This window comes from Solanum pennellii, chromosome 10 (genome assembly GCF_001406875.1).
Source record: "Solanum pennellii chromosome 10, SPENNV200".
Taxonomy (NCBI): domain Eukaryota; kingdom Viridiplantae; phylum Streptophyta; class Magnoliopsida; order Solanales; family Solanaceae; genus Solanum; species Solanum pennellii.
The window spans coordinates 58942437-58958185 of NC_028646.1; the positions used below are offsets into that span (position 1 = coordinate 58942437).

Here is a 15749-nt window from a genome sequence, read left to right on the forward strand (position 1 = left end):
GGGTATATTTGAGCCAAAATATAGTTCAAGGGTATATTTAAGCTATTTCAAATAATTCAAGGATATTTTTTATCCTTTTCCGAATTTAGAATAATATTTTTGTTGTAAAATCAAGATTATAAGAAGAAGACAAGAGAAATAGATGTAGGAGAAGATTTTCTTCTTATTCAAGTATATATAAGTTTCATATGTATATATTACAATAGTGAATGAACAACCCTATTTATAGAGTGAGAAATCACTCCAAAGGTCACCATATTAAGTATCATAATAAATAGATTCATTCTTATCCAAAAAGGTTCATGTAACCTAGTGAATATGAATGGTTGTTCATGTACTAACTTTATGGACTATCCACTTATTTAATGGATTTATAACACTCCCCCTTGGATGTCCATAGATATTGTGCCTCGTTAAAACCTTACTAGAAAAAAACCTTGTGGGAAAAAATTCTAGTGAAGGAAAAAGAGTACACATATCTTTTGATACGCATTATTTGCTGCCTCATTAAAAACCTTTCTAGGAAAACCCAATGGGACAAAACCTAGATTAAGGAAAAAAGAGTACAGTGCGTATTTTACTCCCCCTGATAAAAACCACGATTCAGATGGTTAAGTTTCCGCATTCCAATTTTGTGAACCATCTTCTCAAGAGTTGAGGCCGGTAAAGATTTAGTAAATAAATCTGCTGGATTATCACTCGAACGAATTTGTCGCACATCAATATCACCATTCTTCTGGAGATCATGTGTGAAGAATAATTTTGGTGAAATGTGTTTCGTTCTATCTCCTTTTATAAAGCCTCCTTTTAATTGAGCTATGCATGCAGCATTGTCTTCAAAGAGTATTGTGGGTATCTTGACGTCACACTTCAAACCACATCTTTCTTTGATAGAATGTATTACTGATCTTAACCATACACATTCTCTACTTGCTTCATGAATGGCTATTATCTCAGCATGATTTGAAGAAGTAGCGACAATAGACTGCTTCGTAGATCGCCATGATATAGCAGTACCTCCGTATGTGAACAGATAGCCTGTTTGTGATCGAGCTTTATGTGGGTCAGATAAATAACCTGCATCTGCATGACCAACAAGATCTGCACTATCTTTGTTAGTATAAAACAGACCCATATCACTAGTTCCCCTTAGATATCGCAATATATGTTTAACTCCTTTCCAATGTCTTCGTGTAGGGGAAGAACTATATCTTGCTAATAAATTAACAGAAAATGCTATGTCAGGTCTCGTAGCATTAGCAAGATACATAAGTGCCCCAATTGCACTAAGATAAGGTACTTCTGGACCAAGAGGTTCCTCATTCTCTTCTTGAGGTCGGAATGGATCCTTACTCACTTCAAGTGATCGGACAACCATTGGAGTACTTAATGGATGTGCTTTGTCCATGTAAAATCGTTTCAAGATTTTCTCAGTATAGGCAGATTGATGGATGAAGACCCCGTCTACTAAATATTCTATTTGTAGTCCAAGACAAATTTTTGTCTTTCCAAGGTCTTTCATCTCAAATTCTTCCTTTAGATATTCAATTGCCTTTTGAACCTCTTCTGGAGTTCCAATGAGATTAATGTCATCAACATAAACAGCAAGAATAACAAATCCCAATGTTGTTTTCTTAATAAATATACAAGGACAAATGACATCGTTTATATAACCTTGTTTTATCAAGTACTCACTGAGGCGATTATACCACATGCGCCCTGATTGTTTTAAGCCATATAATGACTTTTGTAATCTGATTGAATATATTTCCCGAGATTTTGAACTACATGCTTCAGGCATTTTAAGTCCTTCTGGAACTTTCATATAAATTTCATTATCAAGTGAACCGTAAAGGTAAGCTGTAACCACATCCATTAGACGAATTTCAAGATTTTCATGTACAGCTAAACCGATGAGATATCGAAAAGTTATTGCATCCATAACAGGTGAATATGTTTCTTCATAGTCGACACCAGGTCGTTGAGAGAATCCTTGTGCAACAAGGCGTGCCTTGTATCTTACAATCTCATTTCTCTCATTTCTTTTTCGTACAAAGACCCATTTATAGCCAATTGGTTTAACATCACTAGGCGTTTGGACTACTGGTCCAAAAACCTCACGCTTAGCAAGTGAATTCAATTCTGATTCAATTGCTTCTTTCCATTTTGGCCAATCATGTCTTTGTCGACATTCTTCGACGGATAGAGGTTCAAGATCCTCATTTCCTTGCATAATGTTAAGTGCAACATCATATGCGAAAACATTATCCACTATGATTTTTGATCGATCTAAACTTATCCCATCACCTGTAGAAGAACTTATTGAGAGTTCTTCATTTACTTGAGTCTCGGGTTCACTGATTTCTTCAGGAATATCAGGATTAATCAGATCTTGAATTTCTTCGTGAAATTCTTTTGTAGTGTCATTTTTTGTACTTCTTTTTCTAGGATTCTTATCTTTTGAACCCAATGGTCTACCACGCTTCAGGCGTATTTGTGATTCAGAAGCTATGACACTTGTAGATGGTCCTTTTGGGACGTCGATTCGGATAGGCACATTTACTGCAGGAATATGTGACTTTGTTATCCTTTTTGAATCAGTAAATGCGTCTGGCATTTGATTTGCTATGTTTTGCAAATGGATGATCTTCTGGACCTCTTGTTCACACACAGGGGAGCGTGGATCAAAATGAGATAATGACGAAACTTTCCATGCAATTTCACTTTTAAGTTTATTTTTCTCTCCCCCTAATTGCGGAAAATTTGTTTCATCAAATCGACAATCTGCAAATCTTGCAGTGAATAAATCTCCCGTCAATGGCTCAAGGTAGCGAATTATTGAGGGTGAATCAAACCCAACATATATGCCTAACCTTCTTTGAGGGCCCATCTTGGTGCGCTGAGGTGGTGCTACAGGCACATATACAGCACATCCAAAAATTCGAAGATGAGCAATATTTGGTTCATGACCAAATACCAATTGTAATGGGGAGTATTTATTATAATGAGTCGGTCTGAGACGAACAAGTGATGCTGCATGTAAGATAGCATGACCCCAAACAGTAGTAGGCAACTCACTTTTCATAAGTAGAGGTCTTGCTATCAATTGTAAGCGCTTAATAAATGACTCAGCAAGGCCATTTTGAGTATGAACATGAGCTACAGGATGTTCAACTTTTATCCCTACCGATACGCAATAAGCATCAAAAGCTTGGGATGTGAATTCGCCAGCATTATCAAGACGAATTGTCTTAATGGGATAATCTGGAAATTGCGCTCTTAATCGTATCATTTGTGCCAATAATTTTGCAAACGCCAGGTTGCGAGATGATAAGAGGCACACATGAGACCATCTTGAAGATGCGTCTATTAGGACCATAAAATATCTAAACGACCCACTAGATGGGTGAATAGGTCCACAAATATCCCCATGTATTCGTTCCAAAAATTGAGGGGATTCAATGTTAACCTTCATTGGTGATGGCCTAGTAATCAATTTGCCTTGGCAGCAAGCAGCACATGAAAACTCATCATTTGTAAGAATCTTCAGGTTCTTTAATGGATGACCATTTGAGTTTTCAATGATTCGTCTCATCATTATTGATCCAGGATGACCTATTCGGTCATGCCAAAGCACAAAAGTCTTTAAGTCAGTAAACTTCTGGTTTACGATAGAGTGTGCTTCAATCGTACTTATTTTTGCATAATACAGGCCAGAAGATAAAGTTGATAATTTCTCCAATACATATTTCTGGTTTGAGACAATCTTGGTAATACCAAGGTATTCAACATTCATTTCATTTATTGTCTCAACATGATATCCATTTCGGCGAATATCTTTAAAACTTAACAGGTTTCTTGGGGATTTAGAAGAGAACAAAGCATCTTCTATGACAAGTTTTGTCCCCTTAGGCAGAAATATAGTAGCTCTTCCGGAGCCTTCTATTAAGTTTGAATTACCAGAAATTGTAGTAACATTTGCTTTTCTTCTAAGCAAGTAGGAGAAGTATTTCTCATCTTTGAATATGGCGTGCGTTGTTCCACTATCAATTATACAAATATCTTCATGATTGATCATTGAGGTATCCATATATTCTTCAAGATAAAAGATATAAAAGAAATAAACATTATAATATTATTACTAAACAAAAACAATACACAACCTTTTAGTTATTTACAAATCTAGGAAAACATATTCATACTAGTTCATATAAACGACGAAAATGAAATATATTTATATTATCACAGACCCATCACCTATCAGGTGATCTATCTTTCCTTCGGGGTTCTCAAAGAAATCCGCTACATCTAGATGCATGGGTTCAACAGTATCTTCCGTGATAAAGTTGGCTTCTGCGTTATTTTTCACCTCCTTCAGGGAAGCTTGATATAACTCAACCAGGTGCCTTGGCGTACGACAGGTACGTGACCAATGTCCTTTTCCTCCACATCGATAACATTTGTTGTCTGAATTTTTCTTCTGCACTACGTCATGTTTTTCATTCTTCTTTTTACACTGCTGGTGTTGAATGTTATTATTTAGTGCAAGACGATCACCATGATTGAGATTTCTTCCTCGACCACGACCACGGCCACGACTGGGGCCACGACCTTTTTCACGCCTAGATTGGTGAAAATTTGCCGTATTTACTTCAGGAAATGGCATAGAACCAGTAGGTCGACTTTCATGGTTTTTCATCAGTAAATCATTGTGTTGTTCAGCAACAAGGAGATGTGAGATTAATTCAGAATACTTTTTAAATCCCATTTCTCGGTATTGCTGCTGCAGAAGCATACTCGAGGCAGGAAAAGTGGAAAATGTTTTTTCCAGCATATCATGGTCAGTGATACTTTCTCCACATAATTTTAATTGTGAGATAATTTTAAACATAGAAGAGTTATACTCACTGATAGATTTAAAATCTTGAAGTCTCAAGTGGATCCAATCATAACGTGCCTGTGGAAGGACAACCAACTTCAGGTGGTCATATCTATCTTTTAAATTGCACAACACCAGAGGATCCTTAACAGTGAGATATTCCATTTTCAAACCCTCATCAAGGTGATGACGGAGAAATATCATCGCCTTAGCACGGTTTTGATTTCATGCTTGATTATTTTCTTGGATGGTGTCTGCTAGACCCATCGCATCAAGATGAATTTCTGCATCGAGTGCCCATGATAGATAGCTTTTTCCCGATATGTCTAGAGCAAGAAATTCAAGTTTAGAAAGATTAGACATTATCTAAAAATAAAGGAAATTCTTACCTCCGAGGCTTTTAAAGTCTTTACTTGAACTGGTAGAGACTCGTGCTGATAACGTGTTGTAAAATCAAGATTATAAGAAGAAGACAAGAGAAATAGATGTAGGAGAAGATTTTCTTCTTATTCAAGTATATATAAGTTTCATATGTATATATTACAATAGTGAATGAACAACCCTATTTATAGAGTGAGAAATCACTCCAAAGGTCACCATATTAAGTATCATAATAAATAGATTCATTCTTATCCAAAAAGGTTCATGTAACCTAGTGAATATGAATGGTTGTTCATGTACTAACTTTATGGACTATCCACTTATTTAATGGATTTATAACAATTTTAACTTTTTTATTAATTATATATTTTAAATTTAATCAAAATATTTAATCTTTTGACCCACCCAATTTTAAATTTTGGAGCCCAGCCTTAAAACCAAACCAAAGAAACTCAAAAATCATTGGGTTACACATCAAAGTATTTGTTAGAGATGGGCGTTTGATTTTTCAATTTGATTCTATTAAATCGAATGTTTTGGTATTCGACTTTGAGAACAATGTCAATTGCCTTGGTAGGCGTTTTGGTCGTGTGATACCATATCACGATATGGTAACGTGAGATAGAATCAGTGTTTGGACATTTGATTATATGCTGATTTCATCTCATGAGATGTGATACCATATTCTTCAAAAATCATGATATGGAATCATATGGGAATACCATATCATGATATGAGTTATTTTAATAAAAAAAAATTGACCCACGAGTTTATATTTTGTTAAAACAATCCCACGTTTATATCTACTAACCATTTATTTCACATATAAATAAAATTTATAATCACATCATTACTTTTAAAAATTAATCATTCTTGCCGACATAAAATTTATTATTCTCACCAACATATAGTCACTTTAACTCACACTTCACGATTGTTGAGTAATAAAATCTTGAAGATCCCGTGAAAGGTGTTTCATTTTTACTCAAATATATTGACGAACAATTACTTAAGTGGAGAACAAATAACTATGTAATAATTTATTATACGATTTTATAATTTTTTGTTTATTTGATAATATTCAATAAATAATTGGGGCTATTTTAATAATTTTAGAACTTGTGAAATTTTTATGGTTATGAGAAAATATACAACACCAAAATTTCATATCGCATGTCCAAACAAAATTTTAATTTCATCTCATGATTTCACATCATGATTCTATATCATGATACCATATCACATGGTCAAACATGTCGTTGTTTGTTGGAACGTAAGTCAGAAAGAAGTAAAAAACCAGTTTAGTTCTTTATTGGAAATGTATTATTAAATATGTTTATTGGTTATTTCGAGTTTTCAATTTTTTATGTTTAGTGAAATATTTTGATTTGATATTTGATTTGAAATTGAATATTATAAAATATTAGTTAAAATTTTTATAATTTGACTTTAAAAAAATTGTGACTATTAAAAAATGAACAAGATAGTAATATTTTTGAGTTGTAGGACAAATGGACAATCTAAAAATATATATGGTGTAAATTCAGTTTGGTTGCAATTTGGATGGTTGGAAATTAAATTTATTTCTAAATTCTAAACCTCGCTGTGATTTATATCCAAACTCCAAAGTAATCTTATCCGATTCTACATAATAATTTTTTTTGTTGCTGAATTAGTAGTTCCCCAGATGGAATAACTTTTGTATTAGTATATTCTTTTAGTAATATCGGTTCGATTTTATCAAATTTTAATTTAATTGTTTGATTTTTTATTTTGAACAAGTGTGCGTCAAACATTAAATTAATTATATTTGGTTTAGTTTAATTTTTTCCGACTTCAATTTGATTTAGTGCAATATTTTTAAAATAATATAATTTCTCATTTCAATTGAAGTTTCAGAAGAAAAAAAATCCAAAAATTTATATGGATTTTCATCCGATTAATTTTATCGGTAGGTTATGCAGAATAAATTAAAAACTAAAAACTGTTTGTTTTGGACTTCTTGAATATCATGTGTCCTACATATTATGCGGGTTAGGTTCTCCGAAAAATACTTTATTTCTTGCTCATTGTCTTACATAAGCTCTTTGGGTAGAATCTAATCCATTATCAAATATTTACGTCAAGTCAATATGTTATTCTTTTGAATATAAACTTATTTTACTTAGTATGCGTATTTATTTCATTTAGTTACTTGATCATAATAAATTATAGGGCATAATACATATATTGAATCCTAAATTTAGCTTCAAATTTTAATTTTGACTTCCAACTTTCTTAATGCACAAACAAATACTTTAACGATTCTACTTTTAAATAAATAAACACATGAATCCTACATGACACAATACACGTAGGACACCACGTAGGATAAAAAATGACATGTAGGACATGTGTGTCTGTTTGTTCAACTTTATACAAGTTTAAGTGTCTACTTGTGCACATCCAAAGATGAAGGGCATAAATGTAATTTGAAGCCAAATTAAATGACATATTTATGTATTATGCCTAAATTATAGTATTGATTTGATATATACAACCTATGCGGATTATTTTTTTACCAGCTCTTTTAGAGGTCATTTTAGGAAAAGAAAAAAGCACAAAGAAACCAAAAGAAAGGGAGCAAAAAAGTGATTCCCTCTTCCCCTATGCCAAATAATGATACCTTTCCTATCGACATGGGTCGTGGTACGATGATGAGACTGATTCACCCTTAACCAGAAGTCTCGGGTTCAGCCCTAGATATGAAAAAAATCCTCTTGGGAGCGCCACCTCCGAACGGGAGCTGGAGTGTGCAATCCGAATATAGCGGGGACTCCAATATAGGCTCTGGACACCGAGTGGAAACCAGAAAAAAGATACCTTTCTTAAAATTTGATCTGAAGGAAGTAACCTGACAAGAAATGGAATGACTTCCTCCCTAAACCTCAGCAAAGGAAGCTTTTGATATAATGCTGAAACTATTTTCAGAATTCAACAATCCCACAAATTCAATATGGACAACAACTTCTTGTACCAACACTTGTCTGAAAGTGATGAACCTGATGAAAGTGACTTCTACCTCCCAGATTATGATAATCAAGAAGAGGATGATTCCAACTTCATATACATCATAAACACAATCTTAAGTGGCACTGCTCGTCTCAACGTCCTCTTACCTACCGCTACAATCCTTGCTTTCACCATATTTGCACCCATACTAACCAATGATGGTCAATGCAACAAATTTGAACAATGGATGACTGGGATTTTCTTGATCCTATCGGCTGCTTCTTGCGTGTTCTTCTCCTTCACCGATAGCTTCAAGTCAGCTACCGGGAGACTGCATTACGGGGTGGCAACTTTCAGTGGCATTTGGACTTTTAATGGAAGGAGGATTAAGCCTTGTGTTCCAAGAGATTATAGACTTAGATGGTCTGATATCTTCCATGCATCACTTTCTTTGATTGCTCTTCTTACATTTGCAGCATCACACACTGATGTGCTGCAATGTTATCGTTTTGTTGTACCACGAAAGATCATCAATACTGTTCCACTGGTGATTGGATTTGTCATTAGTCTTCTTTTTGTGATTTTCCCTTCTAGAAGAAGAGGAATTGGGTATCCCTTCTTGCTGCAAAGTGATATATAATGCAGTAAATGTTGTTCTAATCTTTTCATTATACATGAAAACAGAGAAAATGTAACTATTCCAAGTGTTCTAATTTTATCTACAAGGTTGTTAGAAGTCATGTTTTAAGACTTCCTTTCTTGAGCTATGATTTGATAGATGATATTCTTGGCACCCTTGTGTTGTGTTCTTGAATTGACATAGACCGATTTCGATACATGACTTCCTTTCCTGAACTATAAGCAAAGCACTCAATCCTTTTCATTTTCTCTCTTTGATGAGCAAAATGACACAACCAGCAGTTCATAAATAGCTTATTAAAGATATACATCTCGATGTTATTACCTGATTCAATGTGATAATCTGAACTGCTGTTAGTCAAACAAAAAGCAGAAACTCTGTGCAAGAAACCCATTTACATAATAATAATAAAATGATATACCAACACTAGTACATCAATAATATGATCAAAAAAGATCAAAAAACAAACCCAATGTAATCCCACAAGTGAGGTCTGGGGAGGGTGGGGTATCCGCAGTCTTAGTGCCTTACCCTTACTATTCACATATAACAAGTTTTTCCACGAGTCTTAACTATTCTCTGAAGTTGTATGCTGGAATTCTACCAAGGTCCTGTCAGTGTCCTTCTCAAGCATCTTAACTTACTCCCAAATGACGTATTCATTTTTTCCAATAACTACATTTAATGGAACGAAAAGTTAATAAACAACAGGACCTTGGTAGAATTCCAGCATACAACATCAGAAAATAGTTAAGAGTTGTGGAAAGACTTGGTATATGTAAATAAACTTCAGGCAATCAAGTTTAACTAATCACATGCATTTGTCTCGGTCTCTTACGTAGAACATATTCACTTTTAAAATTGTGATATCTGTGTAGGTGTACCATTTTCACAAGAATGTATGATTACACCGTTCACTCAGGCATAGCTAGTTTCCTTGAAACCTTGATCTATCTTCTAATTCACTAGCTAAGTACCCTATGACTCATATTCTTTCAACATACTATCTCTGTGTCTAGTCCATAGTTAAGCAGGAAAGGTAGGTAGTTATTGACTCACAGAGAGAGATACTTGCTATTAGTTGTAAAAGAGGCCATTACCTGATTTTTCTGTGAGTCGATAAATTCAGCCTGCGTGAAACATTCAAATGCAAACAGTTATTACAATAACTTTCTTGTAGTGATGCTGTGAATTTCAATTTCAACATATATACCTGTTTTTTCTGCAACTTTTCATTAATTTCTTTAAGCTTCGCCACTTCAGCTTCCAACTCGAAAGTATAGGCCTGTCATACCGAAATACCATAATGGAGTCATTCATACAAAATGCAAGTGTGTAAACATAGATAATGAATCCCTATGCCAAAGTTCTTTATGTATCTATCTTTTTTCCGGGATAATGTTGTGATTGTCAACTTTGTTTAATGCAGATTTGCCGATGTTGAACAACTACAAATGCATTTCCATCTATCTGATATGATTAGAGAAGATGCTCTTTGAGAGGTGTACAGATGTTTATGATAACGCTGTCAGTAAATTCAGTTATGTTTTTCTCAATTGCACGAGTATAACAGCATAAACACAAGATAACTCAATATGTAAAATATCGACATATGAAATCACCTGCTTCCGAGCCCTTGATCTTGCTGCGGATTCTCTGTTCTTAATCATCCTCTTATGCCTTCTTTCCACAACTTTTTCCAAAGTGCTGCATGATTTCCTCCCTCTTCCACCTTCATTAAATGCATAAGGTGAAGGGGAAAGAAATGACCTGTACAGTTTGTCCTTAGAAATCATTTCGGATGACAATTGATTTCCAGGGGATCCTCCTGGTGCAAATGTAACACCACTAAGCAATCCTGCCATGCCCGTAACTCCATTCTGCATAACACCGCCTTGAACAACAGTAGCATTTACAGAACGACTGGACGTGCTGACAACAAGAGCCCTTGCCGTTGGGCTAGCCAGTTGGCAATTGTTCCCTAATTGCATCGGAGATGCAAAGTCAACATTCCTTTTCTTAGGAATAAGAGGTTGCTGCTGCTGAGGCTGTTGTTGAGAAGATTTGACATTAACCACATTTAACATGTTACTCTCGGAAAATTTACTCAAAAGTCCGGGGCTTTGAGTTGGTTGCTGAAAAGCAATGTTCAAAGCATTGTTGTTACTACTCGGTTCACCTAAAACACCGGTGAATCCAACATTGTTTGAGGTTCCATTTGGTTGATTATCATCTCTCACCACTCCTGCTCTAACCAAAAACTCCTCCAACGTCATTTCACCCAAATTGGATTGCTTCTGTCCAAGATTGGAACTAACTGTTGTCTCATTCTGGAAATCTCTCCATACTTCATCCACAGTCCGCTGATTAAGTGTCCGAGGTAGTGTTAAAGAACCTTGTCTCTGCAAAGTCCCCGCAGCCATACTCCCCTCTCCAACACCAGCAGAAGATGCTAAGCCTTGAGACTCTTCAGCTGTCGAAATATTCTTCAAGAGGTCCTCCAAATTCATCGAACCAACATCCTTTCCGAAACCACAGGTACTCTGGAGCTCCTCAAATGTCAAGGAGTACATGGAAGATTGTCTAGTTAAACTAAAACTACCACTTCCCATCGACTTCTCACCGTTTCTCTCTATCTGTGGCGTGTCAGTACAGTTCTTGAAGTTCAAGTAAGATCCCATTGTGCTATAACTCAGGGGAAATTGAAATCTGATCAAAGGTTGATTAATAAGACATTATCAGGGAAAACTAGACTTAGTATGATACTATATATCCTCACACTGCAACAAAAACAGCTTTTAGCGGTAATATATGTATATACACATTAACAAAGAGTGCTAAAATTTTTACCAGCATTAGTTAATTGTCATTGGACAATGCCGCTATAGGATTTAAAAACACTTACAATGAATGTTAATTGCCTCAAAAGTTACATATTTAGCAGCAGTTAACAATTATCGAAGGTCTTAGCCACAATTCGAACAGTGGTAAGATGCAACCTTACTTCACTATAGCTTTAAAGAACTTAAAATCAACAGCTAAGAAAGTAGTTGATATTTGAACATATCATGCTTTTGACATTAACTCACTTCGGGACACTCTTAAAATGCGGGTGGACCCAATTTCAAGCGGGTGGATCCAATTTCAAGCAGTAAATATCTCAAAAAGTCACTCGACAATGAAAAAGTATATGGCAAAGTCATTTAACTTTGTTTTGCATCAATAATTCTTGCCTTGAAAAATATCAAAATCTGCATGGTTGATAAAAAAAAATTTAAGCTACTTTTAGCCTACAAGTAGAGAACAAAAAAGGAAAGATACTTACACTTGTTTTGGGGTAAAAAGAATCTTTAATATGTCTCAATTTACTGATATTTTTCATTTTTGAGAGTTAAAAAATTTAAGTTTGATAAAAAATTTGTGCATGAAATCTTTAAATTTGATTACAAAACTTTTTGAAATAAAATTTATATGTTTGTAAACTACCTACAAAAGGAAGCAGTGTAAGTTATAATAATTGACAACTTAAAATATAAAAAATATAAAAAAAAAAAAATTTATGATCAAAGATAGATTTATTTAAATATCAAATTCAAAGGTATGACGTATCCAAAGTTACATAACTTTGTTACATAATTCCTCATAGTTGAGTCACCTTTGTAATTCCTCAAAGAGTCAAAGTGTACCCTATAATTGAAGATAAATAGTTGATTCAAGAATCAACTTCAATCTTAAGTTCATTCATAATTCATTCGTATAAGTGAAACATACTCCACAAATCACAATCAATACGAACATCATATATATTATCACAATCAAGAAATATTTGGAGGTGAATTATTAATTTGGACGTGAATCATTAACTTCATTCTCGAATGATTAACAACTTTAAAAACACTTTTCTTACTTCACTAACTGAATTAGAATACACACAAATCTTACTCGTGAAACATATCTTAAGATCTCGTCCAATATAGAAGTGTTTTGAATATTTCCCTTAATTTTTTACAAGAGTTTGAAACTATTTGTTCTATCATGTGACAGATTGAGTGTATCAAAATTTAGAAATATTTTAAAGGATGTTATGGATGAAACTAATAATTTGAATCTAAGTTTAAAATATTCTCCATACTTTGTCTTTCTTTTTGTTTTTCTTCGTGATAAAAATGATGTGAAAAAAAAGTAGGCAATTAGTCTTCCACAAGCTCATTTCAAATCAGGAAAAAAAAAAACTTCAAAGCATTATTATCTGATAAAAATCAGAAAACAAATCAAATTCAAAGCATGAATTACAAGAAAAGAGTTCTAATATTGAAAGAACATAAATTAAAATATTAAAAAAGCAAGTTCATTTAATTAAATATTCATTTCATCCAAAGGAAATATAATAAGAAGTTGAAGAAAATTACTAATACTAATAGTCAATTAACATTTCTAAGAAAAAAATAAATAAAATGGAAAATTGACAAAAGAAGAGGACTCTGAGGAAATGAATAGAGTAGTAACACAATTGTACTTTTTTTTTAAGAGCAAAGCAAAGGGTGTCGATCCTTTCTTCTTTGCAAGTTTAAACGCTTGGTGAAATCGACAAGTGTCTCTCTTGCTTGTTAATGGTGCCTGACAAGGTGGTTCATTTCCTGTTTTTATTTTGTTTTTTTTACTTTAAAGGCTAAGAGAGTGAGTGAATGAGTTAGAAGTGGGACGAGTTTGATTAGATTCGATTTTTTAGTAGTACTATTTATAGACAATACGATATTTATTTATGGCATAATACATATATTGGACCCTAAACTTTACTTTAAATTTTAACTTTGAACTCCAACTTTTATAATGCAAAAACAGACACTTTAACTATCCAATTTTTAAATAAATAAACACATGAGTCCTACATGGCAAAATACATGTAGGACACCACGTAGAACAAAAAATGACATGTAGAATGACATGTGTGTCTATTTGTTCAATTTTGTACAAGTTTAAGTGTCTAATTATGCACACCCAAAGTTGAAGGACATATATGTGATTTGAAGTCAAGTTAAAGGGCATATTTATGTATTATGTCTTTATTTATTGTGCTTTATCAAATAAATCAAAATGTCCTATATGTCATCCTACATGTCATTTTTTGTCCTACATGGTGTCCTACGTGTATTGTGCCATGTAGGACTCATGTGTTTATTTATTTAAAAGTTGGATAGTTAAAGTGTTTGTTTGTACATTATGAAAGTTGGAGGTCAAAGTTAAAATTTGAAGTCAAGTTTAGGGTCAAATATATGTATTATGCCAATCAAAATTCTTTGAAAAAATCACCTTTTAAAATATAAGTTTCTTTTGGACTTTAGAAAGTGGGCTGAAAATTTCTCTCCAATTGAGGAATGATTCTCTCTCTTTTTACTGTTGAGTATGAAATTATATAAAGACATAATGCATATATTGGACTCTAAACTTGGCTTCAAATTTTAACTTTGATCTCAAACTTTCATAATGCACATACAAACACTTTAACTATTCAACTTTTAAATAAATAAACACATGAGTCCTACATGGCACAATACACGTAGGACAAAAAATGACATGTGTGTCTATTTGTTCAACTTTATACAAGTTTAAGCGTCTACTTGTGCACACTCAAAATTGAAGAGCATAAATATGATTCGAAGCCAAATTAAAGGGCATATTTATGTATTATGCCTTGTATAAAATATGATAGTGATCTCTTGGCTCTATTTGTATATTCTAGATTATTATTAATAGTGTTAGTTGACCTTAAGAGAATGCATGCGGTGTAAAGTATTTTTTTTAGAGCAGAAATGAAGATACATCATTTAAATTGAGAATTGTGTAGATTTGCTACATGTTATGAGTCTATGTTAACTAGAGTATGAAGTTACTATTAACAAAACCTTCAAGCTGAATTTAAGCAGCCATTGATGAGGCTGTGAAGTTCAATAAGGAGAATATCAAAATATACTTTTGAGATTGTATTGTAGAAGATGATTCGTTGATTGTATTAATCACCCAAGAGGTGTATATATACATGTGAGATTGTCATCTAGTAGAGAAAGAAAAAGAGTAACTAACAATCTAACAAACTAACAAACTAATTAGTTACATAACTAACTATGACACCACTAACTATAAAATGGAAAGTAACTAACTAACTAACTACTTGAAATAAGTAATGTACATGTTTAATTATGAATGTTAATACCCCTCCTCAAGTTGGAGGTGATGATTTCGCAGCCAACTTGCGCAAAATGGCTGAATGCTTGATGCCAGTGAGGGCCTTAGTAAGAATGTCAGCAAGTTGATTAGAAGTAGACACATGATGCAAAGAAATCAACCCCTCCTGAAGCTTATTACGTACGAAATGACAATCCACTTCAATGTGTTTAGTTCTCTCATGAAACACAGGATTGCGAGCAATATGGATTGCAGATTGACTGTCACAGTAGACACTAATAGGAGAGGAAATGGAGACAGTTAGCTCAGTGATCAATCTGTGAAGCCAAGTCAATTCTCCTACAACTTTTCTGAGTGACCTATACTCTGCTTCTGCTGAAGATAGTGAAACTGTCTCTTGTTTCTTAGATTTCCAGCTAATAGGACTGTTACCAAGCAACACCAAGTACCCACTGACTGACTTCCTTGAATCTGGACATGATGCCCAATCTGAATCACAAAATGCTTGGACTGTACAATCAGGATCCTTGGATAACTGAACTCCTAAAGTAGTATCTTGTTTGAGGTATCTAAGTAGATGATAAGCTGCTTGTAAGTGTGGAGCTCGTGGATCCTGCATGAATTGGCTTAAATGTTGAACACTAAAAGCTATGTCCAATCTAGTATTAGTCAAGA

General features: G+C 33.8%; 2 protein-coding genes across 4 annotated transcripts; one reads left to right on the forward strand and one right to left on the reverse strand.

The window, feature by feature from the left end:
• Window positions 1-7754: 7754 nt before the first annotated feature.
• LOC107032467 (ABSCISIC ACID-INSENSITIVE 5-like protein 3) lies at window positions 7755-11892 on the reverse strand. 3 transcript variants are annotated; one of them, XM_015234069.2, is made up of 4 exons: window positions 10514-11892; window positions 10105-10176; window positions 9992-10021; window positions 7755-9215 (listed from the first exon to the last, which is right to left on the reverse strand). In XM_015234069.2, exons 1-4 carry the CDS (start codon window positions 11570-11572, stop codon window positions 9174-9176), a joined length of 1203 nt encoding a protein of 400 aa, XP_015089555.1. In that variant the 5' UTR covers window positions 11573-11892; the 3' UTR covers window positions 7755-9173. The 3 variants fall into 3 exon arrangements, with proteins under 3 accessions (XP_015089555.1, XP_015089553.1, XP_015089552.1); XM_015234067.2 differs by having other exon boundaries at window positions 7755-9233; XM_015234066.2 differs by having other exon boundaries at window positions 7755-9566.
• On the forward strand, window positions 8256-8891 carry LOC107032468 (protein DMP7-like). Its single transcript, XM_015234070.2, has one exon. The coding sequence runs from the start codon at window positions 8256-8258 to the stop codon at window positions 8889-8891; it is 636 nt and encodes a 211-aa protein (XP_015089556.1).
• Window positions 11893-15749: the final 3857 nt, after the last annotated feature.